The sequence below is a fragment of the Pan paniscus genome, chromosome 13 (genome assembly GCF_029289425.2).
Source record: "Pan paniscus chromosome 13, NHGRI_mPanPan1-v2.0_pri, whole genome shotgun sequence".
Taxonomy (NCBI): domain Eukaryota; kingdom Metazoa; phylum Chordata; class Mammalia; order Primates; family Hominidae; genus Pan; species Pan paniscus.
In genome coordinates, this window is record NC_073262.2 from 81333035 (window position 1) to 81355260 (window position 22226).

The 22226-nt window shown below is 34.7% G+C and overlaps 1 protein-coding gene across 1 annotated transcript in view; it reads right to left on the reverse strand.

The window, feature by feature from the left end:
* Nucleotides 1-22226, reverse strand: part of TTN (titin) — a 280746-nt gene that overhangs the window by 160865 nt on the left and 97655 nt on the right. The window contains exons 97-125 of the mRNA XM_063595464.1: nt 21430-21717; nt 20766-20858; nt 20358-20643; nt 19078-19261; nt 18781-18870; nt 18414-18681; nt 18051-18311; nt 16358-16567; nt 16072-16149; nt 15943-15969; nt 15431-15490; nt 15022-15105; nt 13109-13180; nt 11383-11430; nt 10133-10537; nt 9616-9678; nt 9107-9184; nt 8877-8954; nt 8200-8286; nt 7885-7965; nt 6770-6853; nt 6289-6372; nt 4056-4139; nt 3758-3838; nt 3533-3616; nt 3296-3379; nt 2918-3019; nt 2352-2465; nt 72-152 (exon numbers count right to left, since the gene is read on the reverse strand). Of these exons, the coding sequence (XP_063451534.1) occupies nt 72-152; nt 2352-2465; nt 2918-3019; nt 3296-3379; nt 3533-3616; nt 3758-3838; nt 4056-4139; nt 6289-6372; nt 6770-6853; nt 7885-7965; nt 8200-8286; nt 8877-8954; nt 9107-9184; nt 9616-9678; nt 10133-10537; nt 11383-11430; nt 13109-13180; nt 15022-15105; nt 15431-15490; nt 15943-15969; nt 16072-16149; nt 16358-16567; nt 18051-18311; nt 18414-18681; nt 18781-18870; nt 19078-19261; nt 20358-20643; nt 20766-20858; nt 21430-21717 (3639 nt within the window). The remainder of the gene's footprint in view (nt 1-71; nt 153-2351; nt 2466-2917; nt 3020-3295; nt 3380-3532; nt 3617-3757; nt 3839-4055; nt 4140-6288; nt 6373-6769; nt 6854-7884; nt 7966-8199; nt 8287-8876; nt 8955-9106; nt 9185-9615; nt 9679-10132; nt 10538-11382; nt 11431-13108; nt 13181-15021; nt 15106-15430; nt 15491-15942; nt 15970-16071; nt 16150-16357; nt 16568-18050; nt 18312-18413; nt 18682-18780; nt 18871-19077; nt 19262-20357; nt 20644-20765; nt 20859-21429; nt 21718-22226) is intronic.

Consider the following 22226-nt stretch of genomic DNA (forward strand, 5'->3'; position numbering starts at 1 on the left):
TTAGCTATGAGGAAACATAAAGAAGGAGACAAGCTAACATAGGGATAAAACTAATTAAAGAGTCAGCATACCTTCAGCTGGCTCAGCTTCCACTCTCTTAGAAATAATGTGCAGCTTTTCTTCCACAACATATTCCTCAGGCTCTTCCATCACTTTAAAGACAGCAGTTTTAAAGAAGATAAATTACAGTGTTTTTCATGTTTATTTTTAGCTTTAATTTATCACTTCAAAGAGTAATCAAAATAGCAAAAGTTTAACCCTTGCCAAACCCCTGCTTGTTCCTATTTAAAATACTCAAAGAGCATTTTAATCAAAGCACATGCGTTAATGAAGAGTATGGGAAATGGGAAATAGGTTTCATTAACTTAATTTTCAAATGTGTCATACAGATAATAATGCTTATATCCACAGCAACAACAGGACAAGTACGGGACAAAAAACGATTATAATAGCTGAGTTAATAAGAACAGAAGAATTTGAAGATGAGTTTCACAAATAGCAGAGCACTGTAGATTTGAAGGCCACAGGGCAGAAACATACTTGAGGATTTAAGTGAATTGTAAGATAATATTCCATATTGTTTTCCCTGCCAGTTTTGTGTGGCAGGTATGGTAGAAGAGGCAGGAGGCTTCACATGATTTTTGAGCCTAAGTGTATACAGTTTTAATTTTTTTTTAAGACAATGTCTTGCTTTGTTGCCCAGGCTAAAATGCAGTGGTGTAATCACAGCTCACTGTAACCTCGAACTCCTGGGTTCAAATGATCCTCCTGCATCAGCCTCCTGAGTAGCTGGGACTAGAGGTGCATGCCACCATGCCTAGCTGTTTTTTTAATTTTTGTAGAATGGGGCTTGCTATGTTGCATAGGCTGGTCTTGAACTCCTGTGCTCAAGCAATCCTCCCTTCTCAGCCTCCCAAAGCACTGGGATTATAGGCATGAGCCACCATGCCTGGTCAAAGTTAAATAAGGAATAGAAGTGTCTGGTTAAAAACATATCTGCTCCTTACGCTGAAAGTAAACCTAACAAGCCACCCTTCTTTGGGGCATAATGAGAACATAAAAATAATCACAGTGTTTCTCCTTTTAACTAGAGTCTGGAGTACTAAAGGAAGTTTATAGTGTCAAAAGTTGAAATCAGACTATGTTTGGTTTTACAAACACTTTTAGAAAAGATGGAGTCGTCTTCAAATCTACCAGCTTCCTGACTTATGTCCACCATCATGGCCTCTTCCAGGAAGCACAACAGAGTTAATGGATTTTCTCCTGGGAGTCATGTCCCATCTTGGCCTATTCCAAGGCATTCCACTAAGACTATGGCACCTTGGATTTTTACATGGGCTTTTGTTCCAAGTGAAAAAAGGGGCATGGTGTGCCATCTTTTATTAGACAGATAAAAACAGATACTTGGGACATCTAAATGTACTTCAATTCTACTCATCTTCTCACTGGGGAGAGAGTTAGTTTGGTTAAGGAGCTTATTGATTTCTCTTTAAAAGCAGACCTTAGGAACTTTCTTAGGAAAGTTCTTTTGGCCACATGGCTCTAGCCAGAATGCTGGATTTTAGTTGGAAACCTGGTGCTGCCTTAATTCATTGAAAAAATATCCCAGTGGAATAGTTTGTTGGTTCTGTCCTTAAGAAACTATAGATAATTAGCATTATAGGTATGAAAAGATCTGAGTAACAAGTCAGTCTGATCCCATATATAACACAATGGTTTTCTCCATATGTAAAATACAGGAAAGCCTTATGTGTTCAGGGCTTCAGACTCACAAATATGGCATTGACTCCTGGAATGTAATGAGGTAATATATTTTCTTGCTCATTTTAAAACATTTTAAGACATTATAGTGACTTCTGCAATTGACTTAATGGATTATAACTTGTATTTTTTAAATGCCTAGAATAAAAAAATTAAAGGATTATAATATAAAATATATTTCTGTCTGTGGATTGTGGTACAAGCAATGTTTGAGAAACACCAATTAGGCATTAGGCTACTAAGGTAAAGCTTATGCCAGCCCACCATGCTGAAGCCAAGTCCTGTTTAATGAAAGGATATATGTATATGGAGATACCTGCCCTGATTAATTATATATAAATATGAAGCCTCTTTTATTCTATGTAGGCAAGTAAGAAGGGATGCAGAAGAAATACACTGGATTTCTCTAATCTAGTATAATCCTCCTGAATCTTGTGTTTTGATCAAAATATTCATTTAATGAGACTGGTAGATGTTCACTGAATTTGTGTCACTTTTTTCTGTCTCTTTTCATTGGTCTGTAGACAATTTGTGAAAGAAAACACCTCATCAAAACCCCAGATCATCTCTAGCTTATTTGCATTGTTTACCTTCATATTCTGTAACCTCTGCTTCTTCCTCCTCCTCTCTTTCTTCCTCTCTATAAACTGAAATGGACACACCTTCCTCCTCTTCTGAGTAACTCCATTCCTCCTCTGCAGATACTTTAAAAGATAAGGTTTCATTTAAATTCAGCCTGCTGAGATACAGATGTATATACAGCCATGTGGTCACTACAGATGGATAACTGTTCTTCTATCTGCTTAGGACATAGCTTCATGGTACTTCCTCACTATAAGAAGGAGGAAGCTAATTTAAGATGAGGGCAAGTACAGCCCAAGACTGAGAATGATACTTGAGTTATGTCCAAGTGTGGCCACTTTCAAAATTATAACATTTTCGGGACTCATCCACTTCCTTCGAATGATTCAAGGCCAACATAGACACAAAAGACTCAGTCCCAGAAGGCTACAAAAGGTAGACACATTCTAATACCAACATAAGGAGAAATAACTGATGAGGACATGTTCTAAAGTAAACAATCACATGTGGAAGAAGAAGAGACTTTGAGGAAACACACACAAACTCATTTATCCCCTGACTTCCGATTATATACCTTCGTGCCGCGTGACTTCCACTCTTTGAGGAACTGCGAAGGATAGTTTTTCTTCAGCAACAAATCTTTTTTCTTCTACAACAGTTTTCTTAGAGACTTCAGCTTTAAGAAAGTGTTAAAGTTGAAGTTTAAAATCAAGAATTTTAACAATTCTCACTTTCTAGAATTTGGGGAAGAGTTGCACAGTACACCACTTTGACTAGCAAAATGGGAAAACAAGTTACATATCACAAGGACATAAACACAAAAGTTTCACTGCAAGTGAGACAATGGATCAGTATAAGCACAGACCAGATGGAAAAAGCAAGAATTTAACACACTCGAAGATTTTTTTTTTTTTTTTTTTTTTTTTTGTCAGAGGATTGAGGCAAATCCTACCTCGGGGAGGAGGAGCTTTCTTAGCGACAGGAACTGGCACTGCAACTTTCTCCTCTGGGACAGGTTTCTTAGGCAGAGCTGGCACTTTAGAGATATTATGCACTTTTAGAAATTTGATGTGATCTCATTGAAGCCCAATGAAAAACAAAGAAATACACCCACAGTGCACTCATATCACAAAACTAACAAAATCACTGGAACATAAAGACAGTTCTTGGGAAGATGGAGAAACAATACCTTTTGGTGGTGGTGGAACTTCTTCCTCCTTCCGAGGAACAGGTTTTCTTTCTTCAGGAACTTTCTTCTTTGGTATTTCTGGCACTTAAAGGATAGTATTGAATTTTAAAATTTGTCAAAAAGGCCAAATAAATGAGCAACATAGAAGTGGCAATTAAAGAAGACATGCAATTAAAGAAGCTTGAAGGAAAGACAAGGTTATTTCATGGAGATGGGATTAAGTACCTGCTGGTGGTGGAGATTCCTCTCTTTGAGTTACAATGGTTATTTTTTCTTCTGTCACAACTCTCTTCTGTACTTCAGGAACTTGAAGAGACATTTTTAGAATTGACTTTATATTTTCTAAGGTAGCTATGCACAGTTATTTTTTTTAAGAAAGCAGACGGGTGGACAGACACTTTTGTTCAGTTCTCACCACAAAACATTCATTTAGAATTAAATTAACTCAATGAACAGATAATTAAACACAACATATTTTGTATCAAAGATAAAAGATAGGGCTTTACGTCGAAAGCCACTGTACCTTTAGCTGGGGGAGCTTCCTTTTTCTTTGCAACAGGAACGGGAATCTTTTCTTCAGGGACAGGTTTCTTTGGCACCTCTGGGACTTAAAGTTTTTGAAACACAGTGTTAGTTCAGACATATATCACTTTTATGAAAGAACATAGGCACATGCACAAATCTTTATGTAGTACATTAATGTTGTTATAGATTATCTATGCATCAGCAAAATTATCCAGAAAATTAAACTAACTATACTATTCCAAGGATCACAATGTGATAAATATCACAAATAATGTTTTAGAGGCATTTAGGCAAAAATGAGTTATGTAACAAAGTTGTGCACAGAATTCATCCTTTATATATTGTATGACCTTGCTAAAAACAAATTAGTGATGACACAAACAATCAAGAATGTGGATATGACATATAGAAAACTTCTTTATGCTTTGTATTGAGAAATGGAGTACTTAATAACAATGGCTTTAGTTTATCTAAGACTATTTTAGACTAAGACTAAGAAGTCTTAGAATAGTTGAATATGTGTAACTTACTTCTCTTCCCCACATTTCTCCTCTCATTTTTGGGGGGTGTGCCTGTAGTGAATTCGAAACTCAGGAAACACTCTAGAGTAGGTCTCTCAATCTGATACCCGTGTGTTAATGACTTTACAGAGCTTTGTGTGCAGAATTTTGTGGGTATGTGTATTTGTGCTTTTTTTTCCTAAGCGGCTCTAGAGTTTTGAACAGGGTTTTCAACCTAAAAAATGTTTACAGTGTATTTGATTTATCTATTCTAAGAATGGATAATGTTGACTTTTTAATTGGAAGATGAATTTTAACAGCATGCATTATTGGCAATAATTGTTCTCATTTTAAATACAATATTGGCAGCTTTTGTGAATCCCTGCACCTCTGCACGTGCATTTGTAATATTTTGGTGCAATTATATAGCTGTTCATTTATATATGTATATGTTATGCTATATATACATGCAGTGTTTATATATATATATGTGCTATTATACTATGTGTATTTGTTTTTATGAGTAAATGAGAGATGCCTCTGTGTCTCCTTTAGAAGACATATATGACTTTGCTGAAAACAAATTAGTGATTACACAAACAGTCAAGAATGTTCAGATAGTATATAGAAAAGCTTCTTTATGCTTTGTATTGGGAAATGTAGTACATAATAACAATGGATTTAATTTATCTAAGACGATCTGTCTCAAGTAGCTTTAGTATTAGTATTGGTTTTACTAACATGACCTTTGTATTTAATGGTTAGATAATCAAAAGAATTTTGAAAGAGCCAAGAGTTTGAGAAAGAGAGAAGCATATTTGATTCAGGAAGAAAATGGAAACACTGCAAAGTCAGGCCAAGGGAACAGTATTCAAAATGTACTATTTTAGTTAGGTCTGGTTTCTCCTAAATTGGATAATGTTGAATTCTTGCTGAGTCTCTCTATAACTGAATGGATGTGTGCAATTGTAGCTTCAGTGCTTCAATAAGATAGTGCCCTTTTATCGCCAAGAAAATCCCAAACAAACCAAAGCAAGGGATTTGTGATATACCACAGCAGCACATTTTCATTCAAACATACCACAGCAGCACATTTTCATTCAAACATACCTCTGTGAAAGGTAATTTGTCTAGCTAATTAGATAACGGAAACATTTATGGCAAATACTGAAGCTCAGTTAAGGTCTCAAGAAAATGGTGAAAGTAAACTTCAAAAAATCTGTATGTTCCCCACTATTGAAGACTCGCCACTATTGACTTTTAAGAAGCGTGGTACTATGTACGTCTTTATGTAATTAACATTCAGTTCTGCCAGACACTCTCCAGTTGTCATTGCCTGTTTCCACCTCTTCATAATGCATGAAACTGCTTTTATTAAGAAAAAGTTACATTTATGAAGGATGAAAGGTTTTTTCCTAGAAACATGTCAGTAGAAAACAAGTTTCACAAACATTTCCTCTTTCTCTAAAAGAGGGAAGATATTAAAAATGTAAGATAGCAGTTTGACATAGTTACTTCCTTTAACAACACTTTTTGGTGATGTCTTAGGAATATTCAGTATAATAAATAAAGTATGTCAAGAGCATGGCACGGAAGCTGACAAACAGTAAAAACACAAGGAGAATGTAAAAGAGACAAAAGACAAAGGCAGCATAGTACATATGAAGATCGTAGAAAGCAAAAGGCTGGCACTTGGAGCAAAGAGTCTCCCCATCATTGGCTCTGGTGTACCTTTTAGGGGAGCAGCAGGTTCCTTCTTAGGCACAGGAACTGGCTTTTTCTCCTCTGGCACGGGTTTCTTGGGAACCTCAGGAACTTTAAAGATACAATTGTTGAAATAATGTGGAATATTCTAGTCGCCTTCTGAGACATCTAAGATTACGTCAAAGCATAAATCTTCACTAACAGTGTGAGAATTAGGGAGTAATTTAAATATGCCTACTTGTGATAGAAATGAAAGCTAAATACCTCAACACCATATAGACATTACATACATTACACAAGCAGACAAAGACCCAGTTAGCATGATCTGGAGTTTAGAAATGTTACCAATACTTGTATAACATATTACCACAAATAAATGAAATCAATATACACAGAATTAAATATATTATAGATGGTTTACAGATGCTATTTTGTTAATACACAGATCTTATAGAAAAAGATACAAGATGGATGCTAAGAATTATTTTTTTCACAAATATTATTCTACCTTTCGGTGCTGGGGGCTCCACTTTTTTAGGGATAGGAACAGGGGCCACTTCTTCTGGAGCTGGTTTCTCAGGTAGCTCAGGGACTTTAAAAGAAAAGTGCCATTTTTGAGAAAGTGTGCATTTGACAAGGCATATGTTGTTGTAAGACTTAGAATTAAATAGAGATTCCCTTTTTATACCAACTGAATGCAAGAAAATTATGCTTTAGAAATGAGAGTAAATGGAGATGGCTGAATGGCTAATTAGAAAATGTGACTGCTGTCACCTTTAACTGCAGAAGCCTCTACTTTGTCAGGAACAGGTAGGAGCAATCCTCCCTCGGAGGTGCCTGTGTCAGTTCCTCAGAAACCAGCTTTTTATGAACATCGATAACTATGAAGTTAGTTTTTTTTTTTTGTAACCTTTACTTTTATAAAGCAGTTTCATAAATACAATTGCATTAGATTTTTTTGTGTCTTAAATGTTTAACAATTTGGGTGGGATGGAGGGGGTGGAGCCTTGATCTATATAGTGCTTGCAGATTTCCGATTTCCAAGGTGGTATAAACACTCCCTCCCACCCTGGCTGTCAAGGTGATGTCATTGTCCTGGAGTTGGAAAGAGATGTGCAGTAGTACATTATACGGTATTTCCACCACACAGACACAAAGATGGAAACAATCTCAGAAACACAGATAAGAACAAAATGCAGTAAAATAGGAGTTTTGAGTATTTATTAATATTTAAAAATATACTTTATTGGACTGTAAGTTTACATAATCTAATTTTTCATAATGGTGGTGTTAAACTACTGGCTGGCAAAATTCCTGAAAATGTAACCATAGGCTCTGGTGAGCTAGCATGAACTGGCTCCAGGACACTGTATTTCCAAGTAACAGGTTACGAGATTGCAAACTCTCTGAAGCAGGGAACGGAGCCTCCAGTAATTTTCACTTTTTTCCCCCTGTGCCTTCCTCATGGTTCTTCCCGTCCCCCATCACATCCTTTGTACATAGTGGCTATAGGTATGCACACTGTGACTAAATCTATTATTTAATACTAACATAAATGTTTTACTATGGAATTTGTACTAATTTTTATTAAAAGAGTTTAAACTTAGAATGAATTACTAATACCTTTAGGTGGTGGTTCAACCCTTTTGGAAACGGCAACGTGAATTTTCTCTTCAGTAACAATTTCCTTTTGTACCTCGGGGACTTAAAAAAATGTACATTTTAATTACTGATATGCCATGTTGTGGGTGGTAATTGTAATTTACAAAGAACATTAAAATAAAAATGAAAACAGAGACAAACATGAAATGAAAAAGATGACAGAGAATTTACAAGGAGACAGAAATGTCTACACGATCACAAATTAGACAACAAGAGGGATAAAAATCTGCCTAAAACCCTTCCATTTGAGCCCCCACATTCCAGTTTGCCTTATACCTGTGACTGACACCTCCTCCTCTGTGTGAGAAGCAAAGAACATCTTTTCTTCTGAAATAACCATCTTCTTTGTATGCACGGCTGGTACTTTAAAGAGAGTATTTCACATTAGTATTCCTTTTTTTTAGTACAAGACATCAGATCAAACACATGGATTTTATACTCAAGTATTTAGACACAGAATGAGTGGGTTAATATGGTAGCTTGAGAACAAATTCAGTATTGACAAGAAAACAAATCATGTTTTGATCTATAGGGACAAACAATGCATGCAGCCTTCATCAAACATTCTTAAATGAGAATCAAATAGACACAACTTCTTCACACACAATGTTGTGCTTTTCCAAATCTGTTAGGGTCTATTTCTATAAATAAGAGGATAGGGAATATTATATGCAATGGAATGCATTGCATAGTGAAGTTAGCAAACTACTAATTAAACACAAACCTTCCTTATAATAAAAAAATGTAATTTTTAAGCAGAACTAGAAACAAAGTAGATAATGTTATTATTTAAATTAAACATATGTGCAACTCAACGTAAAATTTGTATTATGTAAAAATGTGCTTTTTTTGGTCGTTTCAGATTTGTGAGTTACTTAGCAATATATGTACACATGTCCATACACATAAATAAAAAAATTTTGAACTTGTAGCTGAAACACAAAGATGTATACCTTTCACTTCAATAACTTCTTCCTGTACTGGAGTCCGGGAAGGTTTTTGTGGAACAATCTTCTTTGAAACTTCAGGTACTTTAAAAATATGTACAAATATATTTGTATTTTGAAGAATATTGCTTTGCACAAAATTTAAAAGTATTTGATTATATAAATAACTAACGTGAGTATAGCTCAGTAAACATATTACTTGTGTACATGGGTGCTAGGAATGTTTTAAATAATACCTTTGGTGACTTGAACTTTTTCTTCCTCCATTCTTCGAGAAGTCTTTTCAATTTTTTCAATTACTGGCTTCTTTATAACTGCAAGCATTTTAGAGAAATTGCAGTACTTTTAGAATTCCTATTAAAATTCTCTCTCTCTCTCTCTCTGTGTATATGTGTTTATACACACCTATATGTGTATATGCAGATACATGTATCATTTTTTAAAGAGAGAGATGAGTTCGGTTTTTTTTCTTTGAGCTTTATGCACAACTTTGAACTCTGGGTACAAGTTTCTGTACTTAACATATTTTGGTTATATTTAAGTTTACCATTACAATTTTTATCATCTTTTGATTTTTTAATGAAATCAATTAGATAGAAATTTTAAGAAAAAAAATCATTCACAATAAAGCTTAGAGAAGAAGTTGTGCCTATTGGATTGAACTGCTGATTTATACATCGCTGCCAAACAAGCCATGATAATGATGTTGATGCTCTAGTCTATTTAAATATTTCTAATTACTTACCTTTAGGAGGTGGTGGTGCTTTCTTTTCAGGTACTTTGGCTGGGACTTTTCTCTCATGTGATTCTGAAATAAAAACACAGGAATAAGAAGGGATGCTTAAATAGGTAAGTTCTCTTAGGTTGTTAATTGCAAATGAGATAAGGTAAGGATAATATATAATCGTGTGAAGTATTGTATTTGGGATCGTTATTACCAACACAATTCTTAGTGCTAGGATTTGAAGCAGGATCAAGCAGAGATGCAACAAGGCAGTAAAAGTAAAACTTGAACTTCTGCATTAGAAATTAGCACTTGGAATTTAGTGTTAGTAATAAGACTAAATGATTTAGCTTGTAATGTCAAAGCATGAAAGTAACTCTGAGGAAAATAACTTTTAAAAGATTTCTAACCTTAAAAAAATCTAAGATCATTTTAACTATTTCACATAAACTGCAAATCAGGTTCATAGCATTGAAAATTTAATGAACTGAGCAAAAATGAAGAAAAGAGGGAAACAAGTCATTCAGTTTATACATACCTTCATAGACCTCCTTTTGAACTTGAATTACTTCCCTTTCTTGGTAAGCCTCTTCCCACTCTTCCTCCCCTTCGTCATAGCCTTCTTCCCTTTCATAGTATTCTTGCCCTTCTTCAAAATCTTCTTCCCATTCCTCGTGAACTTCTCTTTTAGCTTCTACCTTAATCTCTTCATAGTCTTCATCTGGTTCTTCATAATAAGGTTGTTCAAATGGCTCTGTGTATGGTTCTACCTCCAGTTCGTCATAAGGTTCTTCGAAAGATTCAATGAAGACTCTCTTCTCCTTGTGGACTGCTTGCTTTTTCTCATACACAGCTTCTTTTTCTTTCTGAACCTCTTTCTTTCTGGTTATAGTCATTATTTTTACTTCTTCCGCTTTAGAGGATACATCAATGATTTCAGGAGCTAAAATAGATAAAGATACTATTAGCATATTAATTCTATCCATCCAACTGCTTCACTAAACAAAAATCTACCTAGTTAAACAACATCAGTATTTCAGATCTATTTTATTGATAATTTTTTTTTTGTATTGGTTCCATTTAAATTTTTGACTATGGAACATAGTAGAGTATCAAGATGCATTCTACTCTTGATTTAAGGATTTTTCCAGTATGAAAAAATGGATTCAATAAATATTATCAAATGGACATACCTTCTATTATTCCATGAGAGCTCCAGTTTGCAGAACCCCTAGTTTCTTCCAGTGGAATAGTTTTAATATTCGATAAGTTTATGGAATTTATGTTTCATATTTATACAGTTAACCTTTTTAAAAAGTTCTGATTATTATTTCAAAAACATTTCTAATTTTAAACCTAGGTTTTTGACTATTGCATATGATCCCTTAGTCAGTTTCATAAAAACAACATTTAAAATTATGTAACCCAGTTAATTAGGTACTTTTAGATAACAGATTTTTAAAGTTCTTAAGGGCTCTCATTATTTATATGACTCTTAACATTTGTGTTAACTACAATAAAAAAATAAGGAATGGCCCTTCCTTTCTAGCCCTCACTTCTTCTTTCTCTGAGACCATTGCACAGAGGCAGCATAAACATCTGCCTGGGTTTGTTTTCCGGGGAAAGGGGCAATATGAAATAGCCATCATTTCTAATGCTAAATTTAACACAGCAGAGGAGACTCCACAACTTTCAATAAGTTGGAAGCCTAATATTTAAAATAAGAATAGTTAGCAGAAGTGCAAATCTCAGGAATAAACAGAATAAAAATAATTTATCTTTATTTACCTTTTGCTGGAATTAAGGTAGTAGGAGGTGGAGGCTTCTTGACAATCTCTGGGAGTTTAAAAACATAAAAATGTATGTTTATTTTTAGATTACATTATTATTAATGTTTACTAATCCTCCACATCATTGTTAGTTGTTTGTAGGAGCTATGACTACTACTCATACACCAGCCCTTCCAGGAATCATAATAATGCTTTTATAATTTCCAGATCTAGCTCATTAGAAATGCTATGCAAGGCCATATTAACAAAAATCAAACATGCAAAAGGCCAAAGTTTGATTCTAGTTTAGATTGATTTAAGATCATTTAAATTGGTTCTAGTTTAGATTGATTTCTAATAAGTTAACATTAAGCATGAAGAGAATATTTAATATGTCCAATGCTAAAAATAACACATTAGACTTTTTCAATTATTAACTATAAAGTTCATGAAATATCCATGCTTTTTGAGTGTCCTCTTATTCCGTGATGTTTCACAAATGACCACTCAGAAAAGTATGAATGATGAATGATGCCTTGTGTTTCCATATTTTCCTTCTTTATGGAGGTTGCTGTACTCTAATCTTAGTCAAATGAGTTAAAACTATTTGTTTAAATTTAGCTATCCAACTGTTTTCCTAAAAATCTTCGAGGATATATTGAAAGTTAAAGTGATTTGAATTGATCCTCCTTCATAAAGTATTTTTTCTTCAAATATTGATATTTAGATCACCTAAATCAGGAAAGATACTGAGGTGGGTTGCAGCAACCTCTTAAAATTAGCACCAACCCTTGATCTTACATTGATGTGACTTTATCAAGACCAGCTGTTGGGTACTTCCATGTTCATTGCAGCATTATTCACAAAGACCAAGTTATGGAAACACCCTAAGTGTCCATCAATGGATGAATACATAAGGAAAAGGTGGTATATACATACACAATGGAATACTATTCAGCCTTATAAAAAAAGGGAATTTTGTCATTTGTGACAACATGGATAGAACTGGAGATTATGCTAAGTGAAATAAGCCAGGCACAGAAAGACAAAGACTGTAAGTTCTCACTTAGATGTGGAACTAAAAAAGTTGAATTCATAAAGAGTAGAATGATGGTTACAGAGGCTGGGGATTTGAGGGAATGGGGAAATGTTGGTCAAAGGGTACAAAATCTTAGTTAGACAGAAGAAACATGGCTTTTCTTGAGATCTGTTGCACAGAGTGGTGAATATAGTTAATAATAGTGTACTGTACATTTCAAAATCGCTAAGAGTAAATTTCAAATATTCTCACCACAAAAATGTTAAGTATTTGAGGTGATGGATATGTTAATTGGCTTGATTTAATTATTCCATATTGTATTCACAGATCATAACATCACTTTGTACCCCATAAATATATACACAATAGTAAATAGTCAATTTACAATAAAATAAAAAAGAAAAAAAATGAATAGCTGTTGGATTTCTGGGCAAGACCTTCTTTAAATTTTCATCCAGAAATAACCAGAATACACTGGTGTTGTCATTGGTTCGCAGGGGCTCAGGAGGACAGGAAAGAGAAAAGGGGGAAAAAAGGAGTTGAGAGAGTGAGGACTGAGTCAAAGAAGAGGGCGAAAGTGAGTGAAGGGAGAGGTACCATTTTGTGATTGCAAACTCTTACCCTTCCTTCACCCTCCACTATTTAGAATTTAAAAGTTTTGGCCAAGAAAAAAGTGTTAAGACTGCTTTTTGATTAATTATAATACCTTCACGTGGTGTCATCTCTTTGGGCTTTGCAACAACTTTTTTGGCATCTTTCTTCACAGCCTTTTTGGTAACTAGAAAAAAAAAAATTTCTGGTGTAAGTAACTAAAATGCTTTCAGGAAACTAGGAATTTTATTGAAATATTTTATTTTTCCATATGTTGATAGTAGCGAGATTCTGATATTTGTTTTGGAAAGATCTAGGACTAGATGCAAAAAAAATTGTTTTGGAGGGATATAGAAAATGTACTGTGATCTTACATCTTCACTGATTTTATGTCTGCTGAGAGTTAAAGTTTTCAGAACATGGAGTGTGAATCTAAGTGATATCATAAATAGTAAAGTACACATTTTCATCCTTGTTTCATCCTTAGGGACGAACACAAATATGTTAGGAGGAAGAGTAACAAGTGGGTTTAAAGTCCTTTGTTGTGCAGCTGTTATACCTTAACCACGGTTCCTAATCATACTTGATTATGACCTTTAGTATTCATGAATAAATAACACTCTTTTTTAATTTTTTTTTTTTTTTTTTTTTGAGACGGAATCTCACTCTGTCACCCAGGCTGGAGTGCAGTGGCTCGATCTCGGCTCATTGCAAGCTCCGCCTCCCGGGTTCACGCCATTCTCCTGCCTCAGCCTCTCTGAGTAGCTGGGACTACAGGTGCCCACCATCACGCCCGGCTGATTTTTTGTATTTTTAGTAGAGACGCGGTTTCATCGTGGTCTCGATCTCCTGACCTCGTGATCCGCCCACCTCGGCCTCCCAAAGTGCTGGGATTACAAGCGTGAGCCACCGCGCCAGGCCTCTTTTTTAATTTTTAAAACATTATTTAACTTCTCAAGTTTCACAGTGAGTACCAAACTTAGCCATGTTGATACTACCAGTCAAAGAACAAATCATTCATTAACATAAGTTATTATTTTTGACAACAGAAATAGAAATGGAAATCCAATTTATGATTGTTGATTCTTGTTCCTCTCTGTTCTCACAGCTAGATAAAATGCTTATGTTCGTATGAATCATAAAAATGCTTCTCTTTGTTAATGAGGTTGCATTAGTCACAAAATTGGAAGTTTCTAACTGAATTTCCTCTAAGGCTGGCTGAAAAATAGGTCAAACGTTTAATGCCAATTATAGCGAGTGTTAAGGGCCTACCATTTCCACCCCTTGAATCTAATACAGTAGTAGTGACTTAGCTATAGAAAAATGTGATTTTGACATACAGATTTTTTTCTGACCATGCTGGGAGAATTCTGACAGCATTTCTGAACTCCCTATAACTCCAGAAAGTCCCAGGAAATCTGTTGTCTAATTTAGTTGAGAAGCTTTGGGACACAAATAGTACAACTTGTCTACTGAGTATTTGAGAGGAGCAATTCCTTGGAACACTTAAGATCTCTCTTTATTGGTGAGATCATGCCTTAGGTACAAAAGAAGTCAAATATTTCATAAGTATTCTAAATCATATTTTATGTGACAAAATAGTAAATTTTTAAGAGTAGTTAATACTATAAATTGAGAAAAGCCACAAGCTATAATTTGCAATTTGGCTGTAAACTACTATGGTTTATTTCTATAAGCTGCACTAGAAATTGGTTCCATTATTCTTTTTGTTATACATAGTAGTTAGGAAAATATGAAACATTAAATTAGTTCTCTATTAATGTTTCAGTAATTTCATTAAAATAAAATATTTTAATACCAAAATAGTATTTTGTTTGATGATTCTCAGAGTTTTAAGCACGTAACTTACACATTTAGTTAGCTAATACTTTGAGAAAGTAATTTACATTTTGAAAGGCAATTCCACCTCTTGACCACTAGAGGGCCAATGTGTTGCATTAAGCAACATTTTTCGGGTCAGCAGAGTGAAATTCTTATTTCGACATCTAGGTAGATGAGGTATAATACCTTCAATACGTTTTGGTGGTGGTTTCTTTTCTTCGGGTGTTGGTAGCAAAAGGGGGATAGGAGGAGCAACCACAGGAGGGATTTCTGAAGAAAATAAATGCCGTTAGTAACATGTTTTAGTTTCTTCTTTTGCGTAAAATATAATGAAAAGTCTCATGCATTTCTTTCAGTACTTCATAGGTATTATAGTACGAATTCATCAGTCAGAACAAATAAAAGTAGCATTTATTTATAACTGGAACTACTTTTTTTTTTTTACTTTAATTTCTAATTGCTCACTGAAGAATATGACATAGAAAGGTTTGTTCTGACTCTGCTGCAGTTTGGGCGCTGGTATAAAATTTCGTACAGATTCCTAGTGCTATAATATTGCTGCTCCAAGCTCAGATGTTGAGGTTCTGGGTCTTACCTTCTGGTGGCACTGCTCTGATAGGCATCGTTGGAATTGGAACTCTGGAGTCAGGAATATCTGGAAAGGGACATGTAATAAGCATAGAGAGACTGAGAACAAGCTATTTATTAGAAAACTAAGATGTGTTTGATTTATTAGATCCCGAGATATGTCAGGCATATCTAATGGCAGAATCTAATATACAGACAAAATAATATTAGTATTCTTTTGTATGCAACCACGCAGGTAAGTTTTGTTCACTGTCAAAATTTGTTTCATTCTGTGGCTATTCTATTTAACATGATTCTAGCATCAGCTGAGTGAGACCTTATTATCTCTAATTTGCCAAACTCACAAGGTTTAACATTTTATTATTTGACTGAAAGTAATTCTACTGCATAACAGTTTTATTGAAAAATATTTTACCCAAAAGAGAAAGATATCTTATACATTTTAGTTTGGCTTCTGTGATTTACAAAATTATGCCAAATTTATTGTAAGCAAGGATTGATTTTTAGAAAACAACTTACCAGGAGGCTTCAGCTCAAGCTTGATTTCTGCAAAATAAAAAAAAAAATGATATTTTTGTGTTCAGAATGGTATAGGTAGGCTATGTGTTTCGAAGATGGCAGGGTGGCTTTCTGATGGTGCTACCTCACCTTTCGTCGTTAGGTACAGTTCTGCCGTGCTTCTTGCTTCACCTCTTGGCTCCAGCCGAGCGATGACTGAGTAGACACCTAGGGTGAAAAATCATCCAACTTTTGTTTTCTGATATGTTGCAAATAACAATTCTTTACTTCAATATACGTATGTGTTTATTTACACTTGTCTTTTCTAAAAAAGCATTCTAGATAGAATGAGAGCATGAGCGCATACAGGGTAGAAATACAGAAAACAGATGAGGCTTAAATTATACATTCACTGGAAAACTGTCAATGAAATCACCTTCATCGTCTGGGGTCACATTGTGGATGGTCATATAATGGCAGCGGCCATCATTCCTGAAGTTGTATTTCTGGCTCTCTGTCAGTTCTGTTGGTCCTTTGTACCATGTTACAATGGCATCATCAAAGGACACTTCACACTCAAAGGTGGCAGACTGATGCTCACTCACCACGATGTTCTGTATGCGCTTTGTAAACTGAATTGGTTCAGCTGTTTAAGTACAAAGAGGGTTCAAAGTTAGATTATATAGAGAGGAATTTCTTTTATTTGCTTTTACCTCACATACTTAAAATCTCCATCTTTGTACCCAGTTATAAAATAGCAAGAAAAGTTCAAAAATCCAAAATGAGAAGAAATGCACTCTTCTTTGCATCACTAACAAAAAAGTATCCCAATTCTTAAGTGTATTCATGCTGGTTGAATGTAGCAAAGTGTAAAGAAATTATTGTGAGTCCTTAAAATATTTATATAAAGAACATACTAAAGAGAGCTGATGACCCAAAGTCAAATTAAATTTTAAAAGTGTTAGGGAACAGAAACTTGATTGTACTCTACAACTTATTCCTCTGTGAAATTCTTTCTTGCCTCAGTAAAATAATTTTTGCTATTCAGGATCTATAATTGTTTATCTAATATGTATAACTTTTCCTGTAAAATAATTTCAAACTCAATAGGAAATCTGCACTTCTAAATTTCAAAAAGAAAAATTTTAGAGTTCAGAGGTCTGCTAAGTACATATGGGCACAAACAAAGTATGTGTGTAGATGGCAGGAGTGCTTTCTAGAAGAGGCTGGAGGGGAGGGTCTTATATGTATAACAGTACCATAAAGTCTTAGAAATCACAGTACTCTGGTGAGCTCTATTTACTAAAGAATTATATTAAAAATATCAATTATTTAAAAAATAATTAGTACTTTCAGCTGGCCCTTTAATTTGAAAACCATTTAAAATACAACCAGTCACTGATATTCATTGTAAGGTAAGTCAGAAAAGTTGACATGCTTATGTAAATCGAATGTCATATATTTGTGTTTCAGCAACTACAAATGGGCACCAACAGCTGAAAGCAGATGCTATTATCATAGCCAAAATTTTTCTCAATACAGTTTGAGGGTGTCTTTGGAAAATGTGTATAATCAATTAGGAAATGAATGTTGTTACTCCTAAATTCTGAGATTTCACTTAATTTCAGAGATTCAGAAGGTTGAAACATGATCTGAAAATGAAATAAATATTTTTGAAAAATAGTTGCTAATTGCACATGACATGTTTATGTTATCTATATAATTTTGTACAGAGAAAGTCAGACTAAGTCCTATAAACAAAATATCAATTCCTAGCCAAGATCCTCCAGATTTACATCTATGAGATCTTGTCCTTTCCTAGATTTCTTTCTACAATCCTAGATATGAGAATCATGAAATTTAGACTTTAGACAGAAATAACTGTTAAAGACTATGTCTTAGACTAGATTAAAATCTAAAAGAATGATGCAAAAGAATTGACACTCATTTGAATATTTCCCTTGTGCTTTTGTATGAACTTTGAGATGAATACTATGAGAACGTGTGTTGGGAAATAAGAACACATGACCACTTTGGTGTGTGTCTACAGGTAGGGTTGCAGGGGTCCTGCACAACATTTGCCATTGACCTATGCTGTACCCACAAGGACTCCATAGTGTTTCACGCACCTTCAATTCTGAGTTCTGCTGAAGTTTCAAGGTCTTCATATTTGCAGGTGTACTGACCCTGGTCTTCTGCTCGAACATCTGCAATGGTCAATTTATGGACTTTGTGTTCCACTTCTGTTTTATGTCTACCTTGGGGTTTAAGGATTCTGCCATTTCTGAACCATTCAGATTTTACATTTGGTACAGAAAATTGGCATGTCATGGTGCAAGTCTGGCCTTCTTTCAGAGTCACATCCTGAAGATGCCGTTCCCATGCAGGCTCTGTTCATGTGATACAACACACATTTTGTTCAGTATCACACGCAGATGTGCTCAACAGTAATTTAAATCTCACAAGTATTTCATAAGCCTTTTCTAACTTACCAATTACAGTTAGTTTAGCGCTAGCGATGTGTGGACCACAAACCAATCGATAATTGCCCTGGTCTTTAAGTTGACAGTTTTTGACTCTGAGTGTATGTCGGTCACCATCAATGCTTATTTCATATTTATCACTGGGTTCCAGTTTTTCAGTTCCTTTGTACCATGAAAGCTTGATTTCTGGATAATTAATTTTAATGTCAATTTCAAAGACAGCATCATTATCTTTCAAAACTGTCTGATTTTCAATGTCCTTGATCAGAGTGACAGGCTAGGAGAATAAAGAATTAAAACACATTTGTTACTCCTTCCCTTATAATAATACTCAATAATAACTTGTTCATTTTATTATCAACGTAATTCTTTTTACCTCTGTCTGTGACAGTCTTTGCTGAATAAATGATACAAGTTCCTCAAATTCCTTTTCGTCCCTCTCTGACCTCTCTATTTCCTCAATTTCCTGAGAAGAACAAAAATGATAGGCATTACATATGAAACAAAATTTGATTTAGAGGATGCATGACTATATTCAGCTTCCATTCTGGATGCTGGTTAGGTCATATTAAATGATGTCATATAACTATAGGATTCTGGTAATTCAAAGGGAATATGTGAGATGTTTTAAATGTGACTTTTTTAGCATGATGCTATATATGAAGGAGCATACCAGTCTATGTGTCTCTTCTTCTTGGCTTTGCTTGAGCAGTTCAAATGCTTGAAGAAGACCTCGGAAGTCAGTGATTCCATACATGCGGGCATATTTTTCATATTCTTTAGGATCAACATTTTTGAGAAGTTCCATGATATCAATTTCCTCTTCTTCCCCAGCTCCTTTCTTTAAGACTGGAGTCCTAAATAAAATTTAAAAAGTAAGGATAAATCACCTGTCTTCTACTTATTTTTAATTGTCTATCATCATTCAAAGATTATATACTTCATTAAGGTTTTCTATGTTCTTTATTCAATAAATATTAATTTTACCATGTTAGCTGTGAAACAATTTAAAAATGTGGGTTTGGAGATGGAGTGGATTAAGATCAGATGGATTAGGACCATTGTAATAAAATATAGATGTAGGAATGAACATTTTAAGAAAGGAAAGGATAATAGAAGTATTTCTGTAAACTTTATAACCAAAGAGCCTAGCTAATGAATTATAATATCAGAAAAAATAATAATAGCAATGGAAAACTTTAATAATAGAATAGTATACATATCATGGAAAAGATGTGTGGAAATTGAGTGTGGATTTAATTTAATCATTATGTTGAAAAATGAACCATATTGAAATGAATGATAATTATGGAAAATGTTTAAAACAGTTGTTTTACAGAACCATTCATAACATAACAAATCATATATAGAAAAAAAGTTTCATACCTAGGCACAGACAATACTGGGGTTTCTTTATAGGCCATTTCTTTTTGTTTAAAAATCTTAATAGACATTCACCTCTTTCTTAAAACTTTCTCTTAAATTCGGAAATTGATTCTAATGAAACAAGAACACCCAGATGTTGTGTATTTGCTTGTCTGCTTCTGTTAAAATGTCTATATGCCTATGTTCTTTAACAATCTGAATCTTGAGATGGATAGCCCATGACTCTCGAGAGATTCTTTTTGCGAATGGGACATTACAGTCATCCCTCTCTATGCCTGGGAGATTGGCTTCAGGAGTCCTGTGGCCAGATGCTCAAGTCCCTGATGCAAAATGGCATAGTATTTGCATGTAACCTATGCACATCCTCCCATATACTTCATCTCTAGATTACTTATAATATCTAATACAATGTAAGTGCTGTGTAAATGGTTGTTATGCTGTATTGTTTATTTGTATTTTTAAATTTTTTGTTCTTTAATACTTTCCACTGGGGCTGGTTGACTGTGGATGCGGAACCCACTTATATCGAGGGCTGATTGTACCATTTGTGGTTTTTATTGAACTCACTTTTTCAGCATTGCTCTAAGATCGCCTTCAATTTTCTCTTGTTTCTTCCTTTCATCCACCTGTAAGTTAACATTACTTTCAATTTCACCATGTTTGTTAAATGCCACGCATCGGTATAACCCAGAATCAGTTTTTGTGGTGTCCCTAATCTCCAGTTTTGCTTCATCGCCTTTTTGGTGGATGAAAACACGACCTCCTTGGTTCAGCTGTCTCCACTTCCCTTTTGTCCATTTAACATTTGGGATTGGGTCACCTCCAACTTTTGCAATGAAGGTCGCAGTGGTTTCTAAGGAATAATGAAAACAAGTGAATAAAAATTTAATTTTCTAAAATCAGTTCTTCCAAAATTAAATCATAAGTAAAAGGTACAAGATAGATGAAGATGTACTTCTCATGAAGTGCACTTACTTTCTACGACTCTGATACTCTGAGGTTCTGACACAAAAAAGAGTCTTCCATCTACCGCAGCTTTCTTGGCTGCTGGGGCCGCAGCTGGTTTGTCTGAAAAAACATTTACATGTTTTGTTACTACAATCACCTCAAAATTATAATAAATATCCCCCTTTGTAAAATAAGCCTCAGGAGGTTGGCAGTTTGATAAGTAAGTACTGCAGAATTCTCTTTCTATGTAAGGGTGGGTTACAGAAGATAAAGCAGCTTCTCAGACATTTATGCTAATGATAGCTATCAAAGGTTGAACAATAATCATATTAGTAGTGTCAATATTTTTAGACTTGGTTTTACTTTTTCCAGGTGTATCACACCAGCCTACTTTCTATCGCATTATTATAGCATCATTTTTGGAACTGCATTAATTACATCTTAATGGATATGGTGAAAAGAAGTTCAAGAAATAGGGTGGTAAACTTGTAGTAATTTCAGACACTTTGTATTGACATTATTTCTGTTAAATTACCTAATATTTCAATTATAATAAGGAGCCTACAAATTGCAGATGAGCAACAACTGATATTTCTAAAAATCTAATTCCATTTCTAGTGAAATCATAATAAGCAAATAAACATGAGTGGTTGCTGGCTTGAGCTGCATAATACTTTTGAGGTGTCTGTACCTTTAATGGTCACTTTTGATTTGGTAGTGTCACTTCCAGCCACATTTGAAGCTTTACACACATAATCTCCCGAATCTGCTTTAGCCACATCTCTGAGTTCCAGTACAGCTGTCCCACTAGCAAAGCTGAAGCTGCATCTGTCTGAAGGCTTTATTTCCCTGCCAGCCTTCAACCACTGGATCCTAATTGGCTCAGATCCCTGGACATGGCAGCTGAGCTGCACGTATTCTCCTTCACTCACTGTTACTGGAGTAAGGTGCTGATCAAATACAGGTGGCTTCTTAGGTTCTGGAATTGAAAAGGTATTTTCATGAGGAACATAAAGGCAAAAAAGTATTAAATTCCACAAGAGAAACAAATAAAGAGAAAAACTGTTTGGCCTCTAACAGGTAACACTGTTGCTGTAGTAGAACAGAATTATGTGCCTGGTTTATTCCTCTCTAAAGACAATAGTTTAAATTTGTTGGATTTTTTAAAAAGATAAAGGTTTAAAAACAAGCAAAGAACACATCACATGCTGCCCACAAATTGCCCCAGCCTCTGTGTCCTTACTAAGCACTGCAGACATTGGCAGTTACTATGAACTTCTTTGCCATATAGCACACTATTAATTCTCTCAAACCTGTGTACAGCGGTGTTTTTGCTGAACCCTGAAAATGAAGGGCTTATTTGGGAATTCTGCTTATCTCCAGTGGCAATGATTGCTACCCTCTAGGAAAGAAAGCTAGCATTTGAGTAATACATGAGCCCACATATTTATATGTGATTTTCTCTGATGTTCATCTTTAGCTATTAAA